General features: G+C 35.7%; 1 protein-coding gene across 1 annotated transcript; it reads right to left on the reverse strand.

Moving 5' to 3' along the window:
- Positions 1–902: 902 nt before the first annotated feature.
- Positions 903–27097, reverse strand: Tsen2 (tRNA splicing endonuclease subunit 2). Its single transcript, XM_081755982.1, has 5 exons — positions 26863–27097; positions 22841–23042; positions 13994–15197; positions 4286–4446; positions 903–1146 (listed from the first exon to the last, which is right to left on the reverse strand). Exons 2-5 carry the CDS (start codon positions 23033–23035, stop codon positions 988–990), a joined length of 1719 nt encoding a protein of 572 aa, XP_081612108.1. The 5' UTR covers positions 23036–23042; positions 26863–27097; the 3' UTR covers positions 903–987.
- Positions 27098–27180: the final 83 nt, after the last annotated feature.

Genomic DNA, 27180 nt, shown 5'->3' on the forward strand with positions numbered 1-27180 from the left:
GAATCCATGCAGTTGTGGTAATTTGTTTCTTTTATTGTTGGAAGCATGCTTCTAAAGAGTAAAATGAAGTACCGTACACAGTGAATAAAGCAGAATACTCAGAAATTCATATTGCACTTCTTGAAATTGATTCTAATCTTTTAGGTGGTCAGATTACTTAATATTTCGGTTCAAGAGTGAATATTCGTAAAAGTGAGTGATTTTATCCTCAAATCTCTATTATTTTGGGAAAAGTTCAACACATATACACTTTGAAACTGTAAGCTATTTCAGAAACTCGGAAAGTTCATAAGAGCAAGCTTCTACCGAACACTCTTCTAGAAACACGATAAACCAATGGTTTACGATTTTCGCATAATGAGATGGTGCTATTCATTCTCTATATCCCTAGCTCAGAACAAAAGTGCATTGCGAGAAGTGTGGGTATTATGAGCGTCACCTGTTTCTCGAATATAGATCATGTAAAAATCTGTGATATGCAGGGTAGGTGGCAAACTATTGATTTTAAATGGCTATATTTATGTCAGTTTTTAATGGATTCTCCAAATTATTGTTTTATATGATTTTATACTCCCTGAGAAACCAGGGGCACATCAACAGTGACATCTAGCGCAAGTAACTAACGAAGATGCCGGAGAAACTAATACTGTGTTTTGAAGGAAATTCAGATAAACATTTCTTAACACAGTGAACGAAGTATTATATAAGCCTGTATCACACGGCGCTTGTTTCATTTTATTTTACAGCAGGATTATAAAATACGAGGAACAATGCACCTTGACCTCAATTTACTACAAACATGTTTGTATTGTACTCCCTTCATCCACAAATTCTTTTAATAGATCCGGCCGTTTGAGTTGCTCACTGAGAAATAAGTGGTGCAGGTATGATACAGAGAAAAATGAAATAATAAAAATCGTTGTAATTTTATTTTCCAGTAAATGCATTTAAATAATCATTATTTAAAAGCGTAACTTTATTATTGCTTTATTCTATTTCTTCTTTATCTCGCTCCTCTCTTTCTTGTGATGAAATCCATCGTCTGACTAGAATTTCTTGAACAGTAAATTTGGAAATACATTCAGGAGAAGCAGGATTTTCCTCAGGAACATCAGCAGGCCAAACCACTTGACACAGAAGAACTTCCTATAAAAATACGAAAGATATACAAATTGGAGTGTAGTAAAACGAAAATAAATAAATACATAAAGAGAATAAAGACGATTATAAAGACATCTATTTGCTAATCTTCATTGCCCGTCATTTCTAACCATAGAAGAGCAACAATTAAAGGAAGTTTTATATTATCCGTGGCTAACTTTGCAAGGTATATATTATTCATGATGGTCGCTACAATCATATTAAGAATAGAAATCGTCGAGGAAATTGCGACTAACAGCATTACAATTAACATGGTTTTAAAAATGCGAAGGCTATGTCAAAAATAATGGAAGAGTATGCAATGGGCACATTTTTACATCAAAACAATTTCCAGTTCCTTTTTTGCTCCCTGCATGGCTGTGCTATAGCAGAGCCATCACGAGATGGTCTCTGAAGTTTCTTATCACATGCGGAGGGGAAATGCAGCCCCTACTTTGGTGCTAGTATTACTAATCACGGTGACTGGTTTACACCATTCAGAAAAATGCTATTATTAGCTGTACCAAAAAAAGCCTTGACACATGGGTTGTGACAACGCCGTTGAGAGCTGTCAAGAGACCACCTCTTGCTGGGTCCTCTAATGAAGTCTAATATGTTCTAAAACAACATATCGGGTAATGTAATTGCTGGTTCACATTTCCACAAAATATTCGCTGTTAACCTATAAAAGTGATTCTGATTTTTAACAGTCAAGATTTGTGCATTAAAAATTTGTTAGGTCTAGCAGTGAATACATGTACCGATAGACCTTACAGACAGTTCAAATTTTAATAACAGTGACTTTTAACTTATTATAAACTTGTTCTAGGTTTATGGTGTAAAGTGATTGCATCTCTTAGCATAATGCATTAAAAAGTATACGACATACCTAGAAGAGTCTAGGAACCAGATGAAGTACGTAGAAGGGATATTTGAAAGAATTTTTACACTCGAAAACTTTCATAGGCAAGTCGGTCTCTTTATGTAACCGTAATTTTTTTTAATTAAATGACATGTGTAGTTTAAATTCACCATATAGACAATTCACATTCAATATATTGCCAACTCACAGAGTATTCTTTCTCTATACCAATTTCTCGTTTTACGTAAACACGTAGAAGTCTGACTGTGAGAGAATTGTATAGAATAGTTTGAATCACATTCATATAATAACCTAGTGAAGATAAAATGTGAATGGCATCTTTATGATCAGTAAATAAGAATCGCCACAAAATAGCATCGCACTTTCTCCAAGGATTATAAATTTCAAGAGACTATTAAGTCTTGTGATGCTATTATTATTATTATTATTATTAGGAACCGAGGTAAGTGCTACACAAACACACAATAAATTAAGACAAGTTATTCAGAAAAACAAACAATGAACGTAATATATATATATATATATATAATGCGCGACCAATCTCATATCTAACAACAAATCAGGCAAGCTGTACATCAGGTAGGTTGAACGTCTCCATTCACTGTAATAGTCCGGATAAGGTTACGCCCGACTTTCACTTACTCAGTCCAATGACGGGAGAGGTAGGTCTAAGCAATGCACAACTGAATTTTTGCTTTCAAGTTTGTAAATTCGATTCAATGATGGAGCAAGTGCGTCGCTTAATAATAATAATTTGTTAAGTAGTAGCTTTCTACAGGGAAAGATATTTTCCCAATATGTCCAATTCAAAACTACATATAGAATGCCAGTTAATGTCGTCTTCTGCATTTGCAGAGTGTATTAAGTACATAATACGAATATAATTGTACATAATAAAAAAAAGAAGTTTTAAAAATACATTAACTGATGTACAAAGCGTTAAAAAAAAAAAAAAAAAAGAAAATAATTCAGTTATTCTAAGACAAGCAGTTACTTAATTTAATAAGGCAATAACTTTAACGAACCTATCTAGTTAATTGTCTATCTACCTATTGTGTCTACTTATGTAAGATTACTTTGTCTACATTTTATTACTGTTATTTATAAAATACAATTTGAAGTCTGTGTCAATCCAAACAAATTAATACCTTATATAAAATTCTAGTGTTAATGGTAGTTTTATAAGAAATTAATTTGTTTCGCTTGGCAGACTTTTTTTTTTTATAAACAATAAAACTTAACCTTATATACGAGAGCTGATCAATAAAGAACGATCATAAATGAATAAAACATAATTACCGGCACTAATCCTCCAAATGTTGATGGTATTTTTCAAAATAGTCCCCATTACATGCAATACACTTGTCCCAACGTTTTTGCCAGGCATCTACGCCATTTTTGTACAGATCCTTCAAAATCGCCTCTGTAACTTTCACCACTGCCCCTGAAGATGCAAAACACCGTCCCCGGAGGTGGTTCTTCAAAGTTGGAAAAAGAAATCACAGGGGGCTAAATCAGGGCTATATGGAGGATGGTGCACACACGGAACGTTGATCTTTGCAAGATAGTCAACAGAATTTCTGTACTGTTTTTCGCTGTGTTTAGGTTGTCTTACGCCAAACAAACTACACGTGCTTGAACGGCTGCCAAGGTCACATTCTTAACGTCATGGCCTTCAACCTTACCCGATCTATTCGTCACTTCTTCCACTACACTGACGTGTTTCGTTTTCTGTGCCTTGCTGTTGTACTCTCCTCCTCAACACTGATGACCAGTCTTTGTTGATCAGCCTACGTAGATGGACAGAATACAATACAAAGTATTTACGTAGGTAGGTTCATTGGTTTACAATAAATAAGTCCTTATCTTAATAGTATAAGTGATTTATTTTCTGCTGTGTTTAGGTTGCTTTATAAGTCTTCTTTTTAAAATAATGTTGTTTTTTTTCTTTTTTTTCGCTTTTACGTTACCCCAGTAGTTTAGATACCTAAACTAAAGATAAGATACTAACTTTCTATAAAATGGGCTAGCATACTAAACATGATGATTTGTTTTTAACAAGTCTACGCGTTACGGAATAATACGTGAGCATACACACAATTACAGTATCAACACTGGAGCACTGGTCCCCGTAAAGTGAACCGATTTCGATAATTTAACTTTTGTTTGATAAGAGTATGGTTCCAAAGTGGTTCCACGTAAATTTCATCAAGATCTGATAATAGTTTTCGGAGCTAGACCATGAATCTTAATATTACATACCTTCGCAGCCGCCTCTGCAACACGATTAAGTCCCATTAAACTTGTCCACGTTAATCTCCATGACGATCGCTTTGGACATCTGCTCTGAGAATTTTCATCTATCACTTCAACTAATACCACATACGATGCATGGTAAAAGGGAGGTCCCTGTTTGTATAACACTGTAATCAGGAAGGGGAAAAAAATCATTAAACGAAATTTTTTATTAACAATAACGTACACTTCAGTTAATAATCTTCACCTTTATTTCAACATAGATAGGACAGTTTAAATATAAATTTACAAATAGGACATGTGGGAGATGAAATTCAAAAATACACTACAATGAAATGAGATTAAATATTTAGTTTAACATATGAGAAAATATTGGAAAGTAACCGGTAGCTGAGAACTGTTGTCTACCACTGATTCATACGATATTGAGTTAAAACAATGCACACTTCCTCAATAATTACGGAAGTTGTACCTTTCGATAAAATCCTACTTCGAACCAAAAGAACAGGACTTTTGAAGAAGAAGAATGGTGGCCTAAGTTATTTTGAATATCATAACTACACATTTGTACTAACTAACATTTCTAGCGAGTTAACCTGGGCTCGTTTTCCCAGTGAGAATACAAATAATTTTTGGAATTAAATCAACACTGCATCATTTGGATAATTACTTGAGTCAAAGAGTAACACACTGTATGAATAAAGAGCTCTATAGTAGAATCAATGCGTTAGCCACGAATCACTCAGTTGCACGTAAGCCATCAAACCGACCATCCAGCGTTATTCAAGGATTGAAAAGATCCTGCTTTTATTATATTAAGTTTATTTTCTTATGATTACTATTTTATAAGCAACTTAAAATTGTCATTCATTTTTAAGGCTGAATTGTATACTCCAAAAACCTCGAAAATAGCAATGAAATGATATGATATATAGTTAATGTATTCGATGTGATTTTCTCATCTATAGACATAATGTCTTTCTTCTTTAGCGAAGTTGCTCTACGGATAACATTTGACTTTGTTAATACAGTAAAGCAAGACTTTTGCTCTGCTTCATATGCAAGTTGGTTTGCTTCAGTTTCCAAAGCTTCACTTATTTCCATCAATTTCCTTTTCTTTCTCTGCAGCTGCTGTACATTTTCACTGTCCTCTTGCTCTGCACTTGACTTTGTTTCAACAATCCTTATTTTCTCCAGCTCTGTCTTGCATGGATGGCATGATGTAGTATTTCTTTCGTGATGTTGATTGAAGTAAGATCTATGATTGCTCCTTCATATTTCCAACAAGCAGATCTTTATTTACACTGTAGCCTCGTTCGACAGCAGCCTGTCTATGAGACAAAACCAGAAGCTTCTTTATGATTAACAACAAATCTTTTAATTCTTCCGAACCATCCCTAGTTTTACCTAGATATGACCTTGTCTTAAATAGCATTCATATGAAATTTTACTGAAGAGTAAGTACTGTTGCGAAAATAGAAAAAAAATGAAATGAAATCTTTAAGTTTTACGTCCCACGGTTATGCCGGTTAGGCTAAAGGAGACGGTGATTATGAGAGATGAGTGAAATGGTGGAATGAAGAAAGTGGGAGGAAACGGGAGAACCCCGAGAAAACCCACGAGCACGGTGTTTGTCCACCACAAAGTTCACTTGGCGGGGGCTGGGATCGAACCCGGGACCCCAAGCACCAGAGGTGAACGCTCTAGTTGCGAAAATAGACTGATTATCGAGGATTGATACTGGTTCAAAGCAGTTTCTGGACAATAGTCCTAATGACGACAGCATCCAAGAATGGGTTGACAGACTACTGGATGAAAGAGGAAAAGAGAAGTTCTTCCAGCCAACCACCCTGTTTGAAGAAAGAAAACTCAGCAACTACCCACACATGCAGGATCATGACAAATTATTATTCGGCACAAAAACAGGAATAGCAAACAAAACTAGTAATTAATTAAAATCTTTATTATAATTACGAAAAATCTGACAGTCAGTATTTCTGTAAATGTAAAGGACAGAAATGCATTTTTAAGGACATTTTCAGATTTTCCAGGATGAGTGGGAACCCTGCCCATTAATTTTCTTTTCAGATTTTGCAACAAGCGTCATACCGTCTTCATCATGCAGGTTCTTTTTCACTATCTCTTCTAAATAGATATTAAATAATGTTGGCGAGAGTCACCATCCTTGTCGAACTCCACTTCCTATTGCACTTTCCTCTGTCAGTTCCTCCCCTAACCTAACACGTACTTGTTGGTTCATATATAAGTTTCTTATGAGTCATATCTTTCCATCTTTCTTTAGAACTCCCAACAACAATTTCCAATTCATGTGGTCAAAAGCCTTTTCTAGATCAATAAATACAACACGCACCTTTCCCTTTTTCTATAAACCTTTCACCGATCGCCCTTAATAATCCGATTGCACCTCTTGTGCCCTTACTTCTCCTGAACCCAAACTGTTCCTCTTCAACCTTTTCGTTTGTTCTTCCATACAACCTTCTGTTCAGTATTGAGAGCAGAATTTTAGCTGCATTTAAAATAATTTTGCTTTAATATTATCAATCTAATTATTATATAAAGATTTGAATTACAATTTAGATGTGCTCAATGGGTCATATGCTACGTAAGAAAAAGAAAATAATATTCGCTCACTCTAAAACTTTTGTACACTCCGCATCAAAAACTTGCGACAGCTAACGCCGAGCATTTAGGCCATCCAATATACACCTTCTTATCCCATAATCGTGTCAGGTAAAGTGACCCCCTCTCTTTCCTCCTTTCTTCTCTCCCATACTAAATTTAGCTAACAACATGAGCGCAATTCTGATTTCAAACTACACATGTATTAGTTTCGATTAAATGAAATAACAAAACCGAGACGAAAAAAGATTCATAAGTTGATGTAGGGAGAAACTGAAACACACACAATGAAAAATTAAAACCAATGGATGTCTATTACACAGAGATTCAGAAATGAGCCAGAGAGAGAGAAAAGAAGAAGAAAAAGAAAAGGGAGAACAGGTAAAACAGTGGAATCTCAAACGTAGTAAGAAAAGAACCTAACATTATAAACTTCCTTTTCCAGAAATCCAACAGTAATATAGAAATAACGTTTGTTTTTACACATTTTTTCAGAACTATTCGAATATGCCTTAAACAATCATTATGTCCCTTTCATAATGGATAGCATACTCAATTTCAAGTAGAACTGTTGACCTCCGAGACACATCTAGGATAATGTCAAAAGTTTAACACAAATGCTTTGTTTCCGCGTGCCTCGATTGCAAATTCGGTAGTGTTCATTGGAAGTACTGTTCCAAAACACATTCTAATAAACCCAGTAGATAGCGTTTGGTCATATCCTCCATTTCAGACTACTAATACAAACTGAACAAAAAAGCAAAAAACGAAAAGAGAAGAAAAGAGAAAGAAAGAAAGAAAGAGAAAATAGAAGAGTTCTATTTTACTGCTAAATTTCTATCAGAAATACCCTATATTTAAAGTCCAAAGTGTATAGTAATGAAAAGTTATAAATGTTGGAAAGGAATAGTTCATGTTCCTCATAGATGTAGCATGTTTCAGATTTCAACGTGAAAAAAAAAAAAAAAAAAAAAAAAAAAAAAAAAATTGAATTATAGACTGGGAACAAATTTTGTGTCGAACTAGTATAAATAAAATTTTGTTTTCAAATAACCAAAGAGGCTACCATTTTTTTAGTCTTTTCCGAAGATTTATCTGTATCGAACATCTAGCATTGATTTCATGTCTTCCGGATATAACGTAATTTGCACAGATAGAATGAACACGTTAAGAGCTCAAACGGATCATCGTGTCAGTCGGATGATGTTGGTTAGGTTATAGACCACCACTGGGTCGAGGATTCAAATCCGTAGTGACCCGGTAATTCCACTGAGACTTCGTAACCCAGAGGATAAAAAAGAGATTTTACTTGTTCCCTTGCGTTTAAACAGTATTTCTGTCAGAGATGACCAGGACTGGTCATGTTATCCCCAGAGCACGAAAGACACGACGCCGAAGTTAACAGTTAATTAAATTCTCCAGACCAGGTATATCACGCTCTTGCTCCGTTTTAACTTTGGAACATGAAGTGCGTGTGTGTGAGAGAGGGGCAGAAGTGAAAGATGCAAAGACAGGATAGGGAAACATCAAGAAAGAGACAAAGGGAGACGAATATGAATATGAAACATACTTATCATTACAGTGTACGTTATAGAACGCACACATTGTTTATTCGAACTATCGCTAGTGATGCATTATAAGTTCTCCATCACAAGATAAATCTCTGCAGCCATTATTTTATGCGAAAAAATCATGCTACCTGATGGGGAATCGAACCAAGATCTTCCATTTGGAAGTTTGACGCTTACCACTACACCACCGATTGCTTTTGCCAAACTTTGTTTTACAAACGGTGTAGCGTTTCTTTCTGAGAACGATAACACGAAAAGTATATAATACAGATCATTTATGTCTTTGGATTGTCCTGGTAATTCCCTCGCCCTTTCCCAACCAGCATTCGTAAATCGTCTCTATCATGCTGCAGGTGTTTGCTTCCACATTCTTATGTATTGCTTGTCCAGTATGATGTCAACTCTTCCAAATCACTTTGCAAAAAATTTAACTTTGGCGTGAACAGGATTTGAACCTACGTTCGATAGTTGTATTATTCACAAGGCCATTACGTTACCCCTACTCTATCATGCCATCTGAAATTACAACCCAAATATTACTTACTTTAGCCCTGATCTTTGGAACGAACCAAAGAACACAACGAAATTGAGTTATTCGACGGCCTAGAGAGAAATTAGTGCCCACTAATAAAGGAAAACATACAATCCAGGAAATATTACAGAAATAAAACATTTTTTGCAGTAATTTCGTCGTGCAAGTTTAAAAGTACGATAATAATAATAATAATAATAATAATAATAATAAATGTTCACATTCAGAGTACAGTAGTCTATTATTATTATTATTATTATTATTATTATTATTATTATTATTATTATTATTATTATTATTGACATCAGTTACCGCTTCCTTGGGTTAAATTGAGAAAAAATAGTTATATGTTCCGTTACTCAGTCAGTGTTTAGGATTACTAATGTGCTCTTTGATACCGGTCGTTTTCGGTGTTTTGTATAACCCCTCCCCACACTATGTTGTGTGGCATGGCATCTGCAGCGTCATTGTTGATCTAAGCGAGCCGGAAGACTATGAATTCGACATTGATATTGGTTATTTCGATTATTTTTATGTCTTCCCACCTCCAAGTTGAGGGGCTGAATATGGATTTAAACTGTATCAGATGTATCACTGTTAATCTCAGCGACTCTAAAAATTATAGATTCGCCACTTACACCGGTAATTTTTCGTTCTTTTTTAAATGTCGCTCCCCCTCCACATCGTCAAAGTGATATGACAGAAACCATCTCAGGTTCGAACTTCATCTAGGTTGAAAATTTGATCGAGATTGGTGGTTCAGGAGTCATTAAGTTTTATTTAGTTTTATATATCTCCCTCTCCCATTCCCCTCCCCAAGTTCTCCCGTGAAAGTGAAATGATAAAAATAATCTCAGGTCCGAACCTCACCTGATCGTGATTGACCCTTTGTTTCACGAGTTATCAAGTATAATTTATTATTTTAACCCCTCCCTCCCCTCAACCCTAAGTTTTTTCGTCAAAGTAAATAGATAAATACTATTCAATCTCACAAATACTATCTTAAGAACTTGGGCTTTTCTTCGGATTGACTTGCTCTGATGATGGTGACATCCAATCTTGTATAACTAATTTACTGCAGTAGGGCCTAAAAGCCTAAATTAAATCTGGATGATTGAGGTAGTAGTATCATCAATATTTTCTCCCGCAAAATTTAAGTTACTATGATGTAAATCACATCTTGTTTCTCTGAGAGTCCAAATGTTGAAAGCGGTTTTTCCTGGAGCAATAGGATTTCAAGAAATGTGAAGTACCAAATCGATTTGGTTATATTGTGTGCTCACTGGACAGGGAATGCTCATCGTTATACGTCTTTTAACACTCTATGGACGGCTATCGTCTTTAGAGACACTCTAAAATCTTAGCCTATGGACTAGGCATTGATCGAAAAATTTGACAACTTAAAACCACAAATGAAGCTTATAAACCACACCCGTTCTCCGTTCAGATGTTGTTTATATACCACACCCGTCCCCAACGGAACGATCGGCTGTGCTTAGATGACACGCACGTCTCGAAAGGGTTAATTTACATTTTTTGTGTTCCTATTTTGGACAAATTGATTAAATGAATTCTTCCTAGACAGTTTCTTGTGAAGATGTTATAATATCTGTGCATTTAATATTGACTTGTTAGATATATGAGTTTCTGGCGTAAGTTTTTTCAACGTATATCGTAATGACAGATACGAGGGTCACTACGAAAGTTTTGAGATGTGAAATAACTTACATACTTAAAATCAATTTAACACTTACATTTTCTCAAAGTATTCACCATTACACTGTACACACTTTTGCATCCTCGAAAACCACTTTTGGAAGCAGTGTTGCCAGTCTTTTTCTTCAAGTGTTGAAAGTTCATTCTTGTAAGCCACTACAGCTTCTTCAGGGCTGCAAAATCTCTTCCCACGCATGCGATCTTTGATCCTGGGGAACAGAAAATAATCACACGGGGCCAGGTCAGGGCTATACGGCGAATGAGTCATAAGTTTGACCTCCGTAGATTCTAAAAACTGAATTGTGATGTTGGCCGTGTGTGTGGACGCGTTGTCATGATGAAGCAGGATCCCACGCAACCCAGTTCTTGGACGCCGTTCCCGAAGCTTCTGGAACACTTTTGTTAGGCAAACAGTGGTGAACCACTGAGCAGTAACAGTCCTTTGTCCTTCAAGTGGAACAGTTGCAACATGGCCAGATTTTGAGAAGAAAGTTGCGACCATCTTCTTCCCCACACTTCGCGGTCGCTTCAATTTCGTGAGTGGATTTTCGTCTGGAAAGATCCAAACTGTAGACTGGCGTTTATTTTAGGGTCAAAATGATAGATCCAAGTCTCATCACCAGTAACAATGTCAAGAGACGCGTCGAGAATTGCCTCCATCAAATCTTGCAAGCATTTCTTCACACCATTCCATACGCATGCGCTTCTGCTGTTCAGTCAAAGTGTGAGGCAACCAACGAGATGAAATGTTCCTGAGCCGAAGATGATCATGAAGAATTTTTGTTACTGCTGGCGATCCAATGTTCACTGTAGATTCAATATCCTTGAAAGTTGTTCGAGGATTTTCTCGAATTATTTGTTCCACAGCGACAATGTTTTCATCTGACACAGCTGTTACCGGACGTCCAGCTCTCTCTTCATCTTTAAGCGATGTCGACCTCTTCTGAATTCACCAAACCGAAAAAATGTAGCACGGGAAGGAGCAAGGTCCCCAAATGCCCCCTACAAACGGTCAAGGCTTTGTGTCTCGTTCAAACCACTTTTGAAATCGTAAAGGATCATTGCCCGAAAATGTTCCCTTTCGAGCTCCATTCTAGACAGTCGAATACTGCTCACATCAACAAACAAGTGAAGGCGATACGGCCACGCCGATAAGCAAGGCGAGTTGAAACCTGCTTCTCTTCTTCGCTCTGGATACCACTACCGAACGCAATTGTTGGAATACAAATACTGTGCCACAACAATGCGTATCTCAAAACTTTCGTAGGGACCCTCGTAATGGGAACAGAAGAGTTCTTGAAATTATGTCACTGGATAAATATACACGTATACCATAGTGTCATAAAACGTTAAAGTCTTCATTTTTACTTCATGCGCTTTTATATATAATAAAACAATGTAAAAATTTACCTTTGCGTATTTTCCTTATTTTATGGGACTATTATAATTCGGCACCTATTTAATTACTGGACAATTTGCCAAACCTTTTTTTCCCCTTGTAGTCTAAAAACCAAGTTTTACCTGCATCTTGGGTTGTTTATTTTCATATCTTACGATTTTTTTTTAGTATTTACTCATAATGTTGCAATATTCAGTACTAACTTGTTAATAGGTTATATGCACACACTAAATTCAATCGAAGTCCTAAAATAAAATTTGAAAAAAAAAAAAAAAAAAAAAAAAAAAAAAAAAAAAAAAACTTTACTATGTGGCCAACTATAAATAATCCAGTTTCCTTCACATTATCAGAATCAAGTGTATGTATACAACCTTTTAACAATTAGTGCGTGAATATTACAGCAGTATAAGTAAATACTGAAAAATATCAAGGTAGACCCTAGATGTAGGTAAAACTTGGTTCTTCGACTACAAGTGAAAAGGATCTAGTAATTAAATATATTCGCTGAAACAATCGTCCTACAAAATAAGGAAAATATGCAAGGGCATGGTTCTTTACATTCTTTTATTATATAATATCGGCTTTATTATTAAGTTAATACTACTGTAACAGATATTTGCCTTTCAAAATTACTACTAGAAATGAGTGAATTACAGTTTTTAAATATATAATGCTTATGGAAATTAACTTCATAGTTATATTACTAAACTTCATATTCTCAATGACATGCAAACGATTAACTGCTAAATATTTTGGATAACGATCCGTTTATCATGTGGAAAATGTAAGTCACATTATTTTCTTGTTTGAACTTCATGTAGAACACCTTAATCTGCTAAATTTTAGCAATAAAGATTCTAAAGCTTTGATTCTTCAGTGTCATAGACGTAATCGCTTATTAAAAAAGAAGATGGGAATTTAATCAAAAAATTTAAAAGGTGTACCTATAAACCTTTAGACAGACACGCATGTTGGCTGTCACTGTGAATATGAAAGTTGGTAACTTTGAAGTTACGAGGGTGATTCAAAAAGTAATGCCTCCAATCTCACTACTTGGCCAATTGTACTGCAAACATTCTAAATTGTTTATCGTTAATGCACTGATGTTTAAGCTACAGAATGTTACTTGATTCACCTTCCTATCTCTTCTCGTTCCAGAGTAATGGAGCAATCCATGGTACCCAGTGGTGACGTCCGGTTTAAACAGCAGGCTGTCATTGAATTTCTGACTGCGTAAGGTTGTGCGTGCGTAAGGTTGTGCGCCCAGGAACATTCATCGCCAGCGACCCGGAAACGATGGAGTACCGCCACATGTCCTCTTCTCCGCCAAAAAAATTCAAAGTTGTCCCATCGCTGGGAAAGTGTTGTTGATACACTGACATTCTGCATCATCCTGCCTATAGTCCGGATCTTGTGCCCTAAGACTTCTGACTCTTCCCCAAATTTCAGAATCACCTTAAGGGCCAACGCTACAGTTGTGACGCGGAGGTGGAAGCAACACTTCGGCAATGGTGTCACCAGCAGCCACTATAATTCTTCGCCGATGACATGAAAGAACTTGTTTCGCGCTGGCGCAAGTGTGTTGTCCGTAATGGGGACTATGTTGAATTCCACCATTTGTAGATGATATTGCAAGTTTTTCCACTGATAACTGTATCGGTGCTATCTGTCAGACACAAAGATATCATCTTGGAGCCATTATTTTCTGAATCACTCTCGTAATTAGTAAACATTTTGTAAGTAATCATAATGCTTATGGACTCCGTAAAATAAAATCAATTAAAGCTGGATGATACACAATTACAGTCCTATAAGATCATTTCTCTTTGTTTAAACGTTACCTTACACATACTTACAGAAATCTCCTCCAAATTTACATCCCGGCTTCACAACCCATCCTTTGCTTCGAAAATAATGATACGCAACATATTTTTGCACAAAGTCTCTTTGCGTTTCGCAGAAAAGCTTCCACATTTTAACTAACGACAACAAGTTTCCTAGTAAATCAGACACTTGCAAACACCCAAGTCCGAAACTCAGAAAGAAAGCTTCCTCGAGAGTTAAGTGAAGTCCTTCAGTAATACGAAATCTGTTCCTGTGTAATTTTGGGTTAAGATTCGATAAAAATGCTTCGTCTTCACTGTCACTATCTGTAAGTACAACTACGTAATTACTCTGCGGTCCTATTTTGTTTCTCGGAGTAACACGGCGTTCTCTTTCACATGTATTGTTATCGTTCGACGAAGTTTCTAGTCGGATGGTGTCGTTTTCTGAACTATTTTTATCAATATTTTTTTGCTGATTATCATCACAAACATCAATCACATTAATATCGCTACTGTTGTCACTTTCCTCTAACTTTACCACATCAATTTCCTCTTCTTTATCTTGATCTTTCTGTTCGTCATCGTCAATACTGATAACTTTCTCGCTTTCGCTTGATTCTTCATTTTTTACTGTAAGCTCCATTTCCACTGATTTTCCCGTGTCCCCACTCACTCGTTTACTTCTCCCAGAATCATTATCTTCTTGTTTATTCTCACCTGATTCCGCTGTTTCTTGTTTTATTTCTTCCGCAGATTCATTCTTCTTTTGTTCTGAGTCTTTCGTGTTTTCACTTTCTTCTGTAATATGTTCGCGAACAGCTGAATTTCCAATTTTACCATCTTCATTTTCTTCTTCATTCTCCGTTTTGATTGATTCAACTCCACTTTTACCTTGTTCCTCAACACTTTCCGATTTCACTACCACTCTCTCTTCCTCGTCCATTCCATGTTCAGTTTCCTCCTCTTTTATATCTCTCTCTAGTTTTATTTTCTTCGACGCACTTTCTTCTTCTGTTTCCTTCTCAGTATCATCAATGGCGCCAGCGTCCGCTTTCTCAGTCTTAATTTCTGCACGTTCTGTCTTTACTGACTGCATCTCCTCTGCTTCGGCTACACTGCTGAACCACTTGGCCCTCTGCTCCCACTGTCTTCGTTTTAAAAATGGCGGGACTCCATATTTCTCTCGACCAAACTCTGGTGCGCTTTGAGACAAGGAACCTTTCCCGAAGAATCCCTGTTAAAACAGAAATTAAGGTTAAAATAGTGAGACCATAAAATGTTATAGTTTATGGTGCTAAGTGAATTGTATGTTGGATGAAAAAAAAGGTATAGTTTTTTTTTTTTTTTTTTTTTTTTTTTTAAAGATGGTTTGTTGTTTAGGGTGAAGCAATCACTAGCCTGTGAAAATACTTTGCAAAGTGGAGAATTAAGGTAATCATGAGAACTGACATTTAGCAATTTATGATTTGGGGAGTTTAAAGAGCTGTTAGTAGTGACGCGTAAGTTCATTGTGTCGAGCCGCAGTGTCTGTGGCAGAGCTCACTTGGTGTGGGGTCTCTGGTTCGATACAAGTGGGCTTTGCGATGAATAAACACCGTGTGCGTGGGTTTGCTCGGGGTTCTCCCATTTCATTCCACTATTTTCTTCGTTATCATTACTGTTCCCCTGAGCTCTGGAGCACAATTGTGAGACGTAAAAAAAAAAAAAAAAAAAAAAATATATCATGCACTGTGGTACTAATCATACTTATCTCTTTTGAGGTTACTAGGAACCTTCTTTCAAGTGGTCTCCCCGTTGAGAACAAAAACTCCACAACAAATTTTCACACACACAGCAAACTTACACGTACTATTAACAACTCCTTAAACTCCAAATTATATACTCTTACGTCTTAATTCCTATGACTACCTCAATTCTTTACGTTCCACAGGGTGTTAATTTTTTACTGGTTTCCATTATCCCCATAGCAAGCCAACTCTCACACCTTTCCTGATATATATATATATATATATTACTTTTTAACACAAGATTACAAAGGTATATAAAGATTTTTTAAGTTACAATTACAAATTACAAAATGGATTAATATTAACATATGTTGGTATAACAGTTATGAAATATTAGAAAACTGAAAATAGTATGCTTCGAGAAAGCCATTTCTTCTCTACAATAAGAAGCAATAGTAACAACATGCACTTTAAAATAAAAGTGTTCTAAGTTCAATATTATTAACTGCTTTTCTTGTTTTTCAACTCTTCATTTTTTGCTTAAGGTTAGTGTAAAGGGACAGGTTTTGCTGATAGATGTCACTACAGTTTTCGTATCTCTCCCATGTATTTTTTACCTTTCACGAAAATTTACAATTTCTTTTACAAATTTCAACGTAGAGACTTCAAATTTTTAGAGAAGGAACTTCATAACTTATTAAAGGGAACAATCCGTGCCGATTTTTTATTTAGAATTTTCTTCATTGTTGAAACAGTTCCATTGTCAAAGGTTTAGATATCCATTTCAACAATGAAGAAAATTCTAAATAAAAAGTCGGCACGGATTATTGCCTTCGATAGATTATGAAGTTATTTTTCTAAAAATTTGAAGTCTGTATGTTGAAATTTGTAACAGAAATCGTGAATTTTCGTGAAAGATAAAAAATACATGGAAGAGATACGAAGATTGTACTGCCATCTATCGACAAAACTTGTCCCTTTAAACCAACCTTAAACAACACTTTCTTTTAACTGTAATTGAGTCCGCAACTTCTGTCTTTTGACATATAACTCTTTCAGCTCCCGATTAATCTTACTCTTTTCTGCACCTTTTGTTCTCTTCTTCACGATGCACACTTTCTTGTCTGTCAAGATAGTATTGGTACCTTTGTTTGGAACATTTTACAGTACTCCCTCGGTGCCTAAGCGGTTAGCGTACGCGTCTTTGGCGTAGGAGACCCGGGTTCGATTCCCGGCAGGAGCTCATGTGGTTCGGATCCCATGTTAAACTATAGGTCCACGTCTCATACAGCCTCGCTGCTGAACGGGACGCTAAACTGATATAATCAACTGGAACATTTTACAGACTGTAGCAACCTCCTGGTGATGAATACATAAAACTAGCACTGCTGATAGCATCATGCGCAAGTTTTTGAGATACCAGAGACTGTTCTAGAAGATCTTCTACAAGCAGTGACTAGTTGATGGAGAAACCACTTTCAACGGGTGAACTGCCATGTGACATTATCAAGTAAATTTTGACAAGTTCCAAAAGATTAGTAAACTTGACATTATACGTTAGCATCTTGTAGTAAAACCCATCTAATCCACATAATCATCGTGTCATGCTGTAAACTCGTGGAGCCCTGTGCTTCAACACACAACACACTGAACTACTTCTTTGCTTGTTCAGCCACATCTGATGAAATCCTGTTTGCATTGTGAAAATCTGCAAGACCAACCTTCGTTCTCTTTTTTGCTAGAGATGACTACTCCAAAATATTACTTGGTGCACAACAAGTGACACCACAGACAAACTTGTACTTCAGTGGTCTTTTCACGTAACTTACATTTAATCTACATTTAATCTACACTAAACCTACATTTAATTTGTAAAACTCAAGTTTGAATTCTGTTTTATCCCTGTCTGTATATATGCTTTTCTTTAATACTTTTTTCGTAGCAAAACCAATGACAACATTGCAGCAGGAACAAGTTTCTTATTTGACAATTCCAAAGATATCAATTTCTGAGAAGAGTCAGCTTGCTGCAAAGATTCTTGTTCCAACCATCGGGCCAAAAAAAACTATATAGTAAGTCCAAAAGTACTGTGTGCAAAATAAGTATTAGCGGCTTTGAAGACTGAAATTTTCGAAGAAACACTTCACATTCTACTGAAATATCTTTGAAACCTGCCAACTTACTCTTCAAGAGAGAATCTTTCATTTTTTCCTTTAAAGATCATTGATGCCGACAACTAGACAGTGTAGAAACTTGTATGAATTTCTTCATATTGTTATAAATTTTTATTGATGAAGCAGAACTTCTTTGCAAAATCAGTAGATCCTGTAATGGCAATATACTCTGCCCGCCGAACTGGGCTGTTATTGAAAAGGTAATACGTCTCTAAGAGTCTAGTTTTGGAAGAAAGTTTTGAAGAAGAGATTCAGAGCATTCTACTGTATTTTCTCTGACTTCTTCTGACTAAAACCCATCTTGCTGACTTTTCAGAATATGGACACCATGTTCCAAATTATTTTACAACCTAATGACTGCATGAACTAAGTATAAGGCATATTCCAAATATGTAAAACTTTTTTTATTTAATCCAACACAATTCACTTACCAACACTTTATATTAATTACTATAGCTACTCTTAATTTATAATGTAACAATCACAAACTACAAGATTCTGCAGACATGAGGTTTAGATTTAAGTGTTCAAGTATACGAGATGACTTAACTCGAAAGAGTTTACTACCTGCATACACTTGAAGTGTGACATTACATTTATAAAAAAAAAATACTGAGTCGCCGGTAAAGTATCAAGCAAAATATCTCCCGAAGCCTATTTATCAATTAGACATGCAAGCTATTCAAGCGATGCAATTCATTATGACCTAAAAGTATAAGTACGAACTTCACAATTACAAGGAGTGTATCTGTTCATGATGGAGTGGATTGGTCAGTGTAGTGCTTAATGTACCGGGAGAGTAAGCCCGGGTACTCAGATTCGATTCTGGCTCAATTTCGCATTTTTTACTTTTAATTTTCATTGAATTCACATCTATAGAAGATATCACGTAAGAAAAGTGGATTGATGTCTCCCTTTTACATATATATTATCAATCTAGCAGTTCAACTTTTAACAGAACTTACATCTACTATACTCAGTGATATCAGATAGACGTTCACTGACAATGTAAGAAACAGGTAAAACATAAAGAACACCCGATCATGCAACTAGTAACACGTGTCCACAGTTGGATAAATTTCTAACTGCGCTTTTTATACTACTTTGAGGACGTGAATCCAAAGAAACTATGTTAAAACCTATCCGTTCATGGCATCATGAGAAAAATTACCTCAAAATTGGAGTCTTTGAAGTATACTGTATGTGTCAAAGGTAAATGTGCCGGAGCATTTTGACATATGGATACGAAACCCGGACGTTAGCAAAACAGGAGAAAGCCCGTCTTGAGGCAGTTTTGGAGAGGAATTACTAGAACTAGCTGGATTGAACAGAAGAGTATTAAAGTGGTATTGCAAGAAGTGAATGAGAAAAGACAACTAATCAAAGTAATAGAAGTACGAAAAGCAAAACTCACTGGTCATTTACTTAGACACGATGATTTTTTCCGAAGGCAAGATATTACGGAAGAATATGAGAGGATGACCGAGAACATCGTACCCTAAAAATATGATCAATGGGATGGGATATAATCCCTACAAGGAGATGAAAAGAACTGTGGAAAATTAGAAGCTGTGTTGCAGAGACAAGGCTTGGCCTTTTGAAAGAAGAAGAAGAGAAATGTGCTCACGCTTGAATATGTACATAATTGCACTTTTTATACTAATTTGAGGATGTTGAAACCAATGGAAGTGTTTTAAAACTTATCTGTTCATGAGGTCAAGAGAAAAATAATCTTAAAACTGGGGTCTTTGAAGTACCACTTATACCAATAGTGAATGTTTAGATACATTTGTAATTTCACTTTTTATGCCGTTGTTTATACTTATTATTAAGAAAAAGTATCTGTATGATTGAGAATGATACAATATATATATATATATTAAGTACGTATATGATTTGTAGTACAACATAGTCCATGAATATCTTCTTTATAAGCAATAAAAATGAAATGAAAATGTAATCTTTAGCGCTTTATGATTATGCCTGTTAGACTAAGAGGGACGATGATAAAAGCAAGTGAATGGCTATGAAAGAATTGGTGGAATGAGAAAGTGGGAGAAAACGCGAGTTCCCAGAGGAAATCCACGAGCATGTCTACCACAAACTTACTTGGCCGGAATTTATGAGCAATAAAGCAAATATATATATGTACCAACTTTGAAGTTTTTTTTTTTTTTTTTTCGCGTGACCACATGGGCAGTTAAATTTAGTTTCTTTGGATTCAGCATTCTCAAATTAGTGTAAAAAGCAAGCACAATTAGAAATGTATTCAAGCGTGGGCAATTTTTAGTAGTGCCATAATCGGACGTTCTTTTACACTTTTATAGGCGATACATAAACTAAGATGAGCAGAAAACAAAACTTGATTCTAGAGGATACGAAGCAGAGGTAAAAGAAAGGACGACAACCACAGATCTCATATGAAACAAAGATTACAAGGAAAAGGAAACTGTATACATGGAAATAAATTACAGGGTAAAGAGTACAAATTGTGAAATGAAATATTCAGGAGAAACTGGAAGGATAAAGTAGCATAAGAATGATGAGAAGGTGAAGAGGGAGAGAAGTAGGATTTAAAACTTTCTCTCTAGTTCTAGGTACAGAATACTAAAATACCAAACAAGTAGATATATTGTATTTACACTATGTGGGTTAATACATTTTATGACATGTACACCAATAACTTTTTTTCCGTCTACTAGCAAGACTGCAAGCATGAACCTGCGCCACATGCTGCATAGTACATGTCTGTACAACATAGGGGGAAAAACTTAAGATAATGTTAAATTGTAATATTTAAAACACAAGAATACAAGAAAACTGATACTGTTTCTTGGTTACCCTAGTCAGTGTTTTGAACCAACTGATATCTTCTTGTCTTAGTATTCTGCTTGGGCTTTTGTAGAAAGAAATGAGTTATACATTAGAATAATATGTGTTCACTGTCACTAACTCCTTAAGAAAAGGCTATGAACAGGTGCTGAAACTATTTGTGTTAAGATATTCAAAATCTTATTTTCTATCCCCAATTATCGCTCGTGTTTAGAACATCATTCACACTATATTTCAGTATTCTCTGGAACCATTTACGAATCTATTTATAATTACATTAGTATACCACTCCAAAGTCCGTAATTGACACCTGAAACAGACCTATGTACTACATATCACCGACTATTATATCATGCAATATAATCTGCCTTGCAAATACTATGGCATATACGTAATGCTTGCCAGCTGTGAACCTGAAGTATCAACAAGCTTTTTTCTTCTTCCACTGCTGCTAAATGAGGAAAGAAATGTTGCTATGCTCCAACAATAACAGTGGCTCCATTTCAAGAACAAGCTTAATCTGATGCTGCCACCCTATATCTCTGAACGCAAAGCACGGAAAATGTATTTCGTTATAGCGTTATAAAACCTAGACACTTAATAAATAAATAAACTATTTTCAGGAAATTACAACTGATATGTGCGTATGGCACAGCATATATGCCAAAGGGTTGAAAGATGTGTACCAAAACAAATCACAAACAGTACAGACTCTACAGACAAACAATGGAGAGCCCACTATTAAGAATTATTTTCCAACTACTCACAAGTGTTACGTAATTTTCGGTGTCGTATAACATGTTCCCGAGAACAGAGGGGAAGATACAACAATCTGCTTAAAAAAACAGAGTTGCTAGCCAAGTTTTACTAATTTCTAGAATGTACTCGCCGTTAAGAAAGCAGTTTCCTTATTCCCAAGCATTCAACGAAATGCTTTTCTGTATACTGTTTTGATATGTGCTTACATCTTCGTCTCTCCATAGATGAAAGCTATGGTTGATGTGTGGATATATTGTAGAGAAACGCTCATATGAATATGTCGTTTCTGCTTGGCTTGCATAGAGTTCACAAGAGAAAAGTACAAGAATCAACGAGCAATAATTAATTTTTTGCTTCCTTTTAAATAGACATCGAGAAGGCCAAAATGTAGATGGATAAACAATGTTGCTTTCACCGAGTAGGTATAAGCAGACACCGAAACAGTACGCGGAAAATACACTTTCTTGGATGCTTGAGGGTAAAGTAATTGTTATTTTAACAGGGAATAAAGTTTCATGCTAAAAATTAGTGAAAATTAGTCACACTTTACCCGGTTAGTAACTGTCATAACACCATAAATTCTTATCGTCTCTTTGAGCAATTGTACTCCCCCCCCCCCCCCGTACATGAATCATCTGGTGAAGTTTTGTGCTCATAAAACTGCTACGAGGGAAGAAATTTTCGGAAAAGTAGACTTTCATGCTGATGTCATTAAAAATTATTTACCTGTCAACTCACACATTGTAAACAGAACATACCGGCGTGTATCGATATTTAAACGTGGCCTGACTCTAAAACTAAAGAGAATGTTCTCGTAACAAAATTTTAGAAATACTGGGGGGAAGAAAGAGTGTTTTGGTTATTTTTGATTCCCCACCTTACGCGTTTTTCACTTTCTTCTGTGTTTTTATATATACATATGTGACGTACTTCAATTCATCAGGAAAGTATGTCAAAGGATCATACATTCTTTATGTACAACTCGCACTTATTCCTTACGATACCAAGTTATAACAATTCAAAGCTCACGGAACAAGGCTCTACACATTCTATACATTATTATTCAATAACGCATATATATATATATATATATTATCAGTTAGTAATTTTACTGACATCTGAAACCTCAACAAATGAAAACCTGTGATTGACTAGTGGGTGTGGCTTTTCATCTTAACAATGTATTTACCATCAGAACAAGGTAAATGTAAATTAGAATGTGTCTAACCAACGAATTGTTATAATGCCAGAACTATTAACACAGATCACATATAGTAATCACTGCCCTGATTTTTTAAAATTAATGTACATTTCTTTAACTTCCCACAAATCAATAGTTCCTGCCCTTTGTGATAAATACAAAATAAAATACATCAAAAAGTTACCATATTATACAACGCTGCCATTTCCGACGGAGTTTCTACAACAACACAATCCCCGTTAAATGTGCCAGTATATATTTGCCATAAAGCATTATTGGCCGAAATTCCCGACAAATTGGAGATCAGCACTGGAAATGGCTGCTGCAAGGTGGCAAACACTCGTTTCTTCCTTTTCGGTTGTTTAAGCTCCACCGCCATTATTAATCTACAAATAAATAAATAAATAAATAAATAAATAAATAAATAAATAAATAAATAAATAAATAAATCACAATTATAATACATCAAACGTGTGCAACTGACGCATTTGGTAAATACTATTAAATTCGCACCCTGCCTTCAAATTAACAATTGTTGGTGCAAAAGACGAAATCTTTCAGTTTTCAGTAAATCTTTCAGTTCCATGGTTATGCATTGTAGGCTAATGAAGACGAATGATTTTAATGTAATAAGAATGTGAGGAAACGGGGAAAACCCTCTGACATGATGTTTATCCACTACACATCGACACAGCTTGGGATCGAATCAGAATTTCCTCGTATCAGAGCTCTACCAGTGAGGCACCGTGCCCCAAAAAAGAAACATGATCACTTGAAAAATCTTGCTTGCAAAAACTCGCCAGCCAAAAAATCTACTAGCCAGACCATTTTGCAGCCACAGTAAACATATTTGCAGCCACAGTAAACATATCAATACATTTTTTATTCTGTTTATTGGCATGACTCTTATAAATAAAAAAAGTGACATCTGTTATGTTTTTGCGGACTTCACTCGCCAAATGTAAAAAGTACTCGCCACTGGCGTGCAGGCGAGTGGATTTTTCAAGCCCTGATTATCACAATTATAAACAAAAAAAAAAAAAAAAAAAAAAAAAAAAAAAAAAAAAAAGATGTATCAGAAAAATATTGGCTAAAATTAATAGCAATGATATCTTCGTGGTCAATGTTAATCTACTCCAGGAGGTTACACAGGAATTTGTTACAGAAATCATAGCTGAGTGCTGATTAATTAGCAAAATGTCTCCGCACAGTCGCCCCCAGCACTCCCATATGTTACACAAAAATAATGTTTCACCTACGCCTATTGTATTAGTAAAATAAAGATGTTAACTGAATACATACTAAGTCAGTGCGCGAAATTTCTGGTCGACAGGTCCCATTAACAACCATGTATTTTAGTCTGGCGATATGCGTTTAGCCTTCACTTTGTTTGTCAAATGCCAAGTGACAATCAAACTCCCTGATCTGGCTGCTGGATTCAGACCTGAAATTCCGTACTTATACTAAACACAAAAAGAAATATCAATACACCATTAACAACAGCCACGTCTATTTAAATCCTCTAAGCCAGATGCAATCACAATTAGTTAGGGGACAATACATTTAATTATATTGAAGTTTACGAAATTATCGAAATACAGAGTTAAGTTACATTGACAAATTACTTCCATTACACATACACGAGAATAAAATCTATAAACAATAGAGTTTGGTTAGGTTTTTTTTTTAATGCAATCATGTATAAGAACAGTTTATATTTGTTAGGAAGGATTACAGACGATAACAAAGAGGAATTGATAGAATTTACTAGATGTGCTCAACATTTATTTGAAAATCATTTGCACTACCGTACTAGAAATTAACAGCAGCATAAATTAATATTTTTTTTAAGCAATCTACTGCAAACTTCTCACATTACAAAGCGTCAATCGTTGGTACAAAAACGTTAAATAAAAACATTTAATTTACGAATATATCACGTTATTCACAAGTAAAAGATAGCCTAAGTACTGTTTAAGGTCTCAAGGTGGCAATCTACATTACATCTGCACCATTCAAGAAACATCTCAATATCATCAATAAAATTTCACACTAAGTTCAAATATGTTAGATGGCGTTTAGAATCTCCGCCAAAGCTGTGCAATACATGAACCATGCTCTTTATGACGTATAAAGTTTCCTCATTATCCTCATTTATGCGTATACCCACCGCCGCTGACGTGCCCACTCCTACGGATGCACCCTATCACTCGGGCCCCCATGCTGCGCTTCTGCCATGAATCGGTTACATAGCTTTCATGCTTTGGCTAATGTTTGAAAGAAGGGGTTCAGCAATTGTTTCTAAACAAATGTTGCAATTTCGGTAATTTCTGTTTATATTAGGAATTTTAGGTTAGTTTATGTTGCATTATGTTAGTGTAAGAGTCCACACAATTTCCCCAAAAATGATAGAATTTCACTTATTTCTACTAATATTAGGTTAGATTTGGTTACGTTGTGTTAGGTCTACGAACTTGCATTTCTCCTGTATTTTTTTTTTTTTTTGGACCCATTGTGCTAAACATAACCAATGCTTTTTAATGGCCACCTATCACAATTTGGTTCGTGTTTTATGCCATACGTCCACACTGTATTTCGAACAATAACCAGTACCAAGTAAGCCAGGGTCACTAACAAGTATTTTAGGGGAGAAAGTACATAATATTTCTTTTTTCTAGATATTCGTGTGTCCCAGCGATACAGCCATTAATGCGTTAGTGGCCACCTAGCACAGGTTGATCTGCGTTTTTGCAGATCTCTTAAAGTGAATCCGCAACGGGGAATGCAAGTGCACACCTCAAAAGTGATTGCTGAAGGTACACAGAATGAATGCAGAGAAAAAGAAGTTACGTCTTTCATAATTTGTGTATGGATCCGTATAATCAATATGCAGGTAGCAACAGAAATTACTTTTGAAAATTTTACATATCTATGGTTGCCTAGGTAAAATGGCATGGATCTCAGTACACACTAAGCGTATGGGACCACCACCGAAATGAAATGAAATCTTTGAGTTTTACGTCCCACGGTTATGCCGGTTAGGCTAAAGGAGACGGTGATGAAGAGTAAGGCATTTATTCCGAAGTTGGGCGTCCGCTTTCGTCAAGTTTTTTTCGCTGTTATCTTCTTTCCACACTTTCTGCAATTTGTTATTAGGTTCATTAATCCGTGCTCTTCACAAACTTTTAAAAAATTTTGCTCGTTATCAACGTATTGCTTCACAAATGTTAAAACTGCTAGTTCATTGCCCTTGTACATTCGCCATATTGATAACATAAATTCTCGTTTCTTTCCTACAATGCAACTGTTCGGTTACCTTGCGCCAAGTAGTTCCCTCCGCTCGCCGTACAGTCCCATGTTTATAACCGCTTGTATATAACAAATAAATCAGGTGGTAATAGTATACATGAGAACCCCCTGTCTTACGTGCGCGAGGATACTTCATATTATATATTTATACGTTACCAAATTAAATCACTGCGTTGTCTTCATTATATGTGCTTAACATTCTATTTTTACTTTCTAGAATAAATTTTGTTGATTTCGATTCGAAAAATGTTAAATATTTTTAAATTTATATCATGATGCAGACCAAAATCCTTGTTGCATATAATGTAATGCGCTATAGCATATAAAGTACAAGGGCAAATAGGTACGTTCTTTTTTATTTTCGTATCAGTGGATAAGTAAATGAAAGTGGGTTTGTTACCCCCTTTCTAAGTTCGTAGATACTCAATGAATAATCCCTAAAAGTATGAGCGTCCAGCTTCTTCTGGAACTCAGACGGTCTTACGTATACTATATCCGATCAAATTATCCATATCTTTCCTGTAAATTTTAAAAATTTCGCTGGGAACGGACGCCCAACTTTGGAATTTAACCCAAGAGTAATGAATGAAATGGTGGAATGAAGAAAGTGGGAGGAAACGGGAGAACCCCGAGAAAACCCATGCACACAGTGTTTGTCCACCATAAAGTTCACTTGGCCACTACCGAAAGTTACCAGTTTTATTACCTTAATCACTACGAAAATGGCCCCCATAATCTGGATCTGCATCTGATTTGTATCGATCTGCATAATAATCTTGTTTTGGAAATTACTCAAATTTGTGACACCTTTAACTTCACAGAAATATAGCAATTCAGCCATTTCCAGAAAGTTGTATACCTCGTACAGAAAATACTACGTATTGCGTGATTACTCACCTTTTTTGCAGACTCTGCTATTACAAATATCAAGCTGAAAATTGAGCACAATATTGAGAAAAAGGAATATTAAACAAGATAACAAGCGACCGGCATTTTGCATGGAAACTACACCATGCGCCAATTTACATATATTTTCTCATCTTTATCTTCTGCTATGATATATTCGCATGCTGTGATCACAATACGAACCCAGGGGTCTCATTCCATACAAATTGATTCAAAGCGTACAAAATTTTCGTTTGTTTTCTTATATTCAAATTGGAAATACAACGCAACACTGTTCTACGTCTTGCAAATAACAGAAATAAAGCCCTG

This window comes from Thermobia domestica, chromosome 4 (assembly GCF_964235325.1).
Source record: "Thermobia domestica chromosome 4, izTheDome1.hap1.1, whole genome shotgun sequence".
Taxonomy (NCBI): Eukaryota; Metazoa; Arthropoda; class Insecta; order Zygentoma; family Lepismatidae; genus Thermobia; species Thermobia domestica.

What these genes read in the sequence shown, in the direction of transcription:
- Tsen2 (XM_081755982.1), bottom strand. Translation starts at nt 23,035, where the DNA reads ATGGCGGTGGAGCTTAAACAACCGAAAAGGAAGAAACGAGTGTTTGCC. An exon ending in TGGCAGCGTTGTATAATATG is followed by an intron (nt 15,198 to 22,840) that starts GTAACTTTTTGA and finishes CTGTTTTAACAG; the next exon opens with GGATTCTTCGGGAAAGGTTC. An exon ending in TAAATTTGGAGGAGATTTCT is followed by an intron (nt 4,447 to 13,993) that starts GTAAGTATGTGT and finishes TCCTGATTACAG; the next exon opens with TGTTATACAAACAGGGACCT.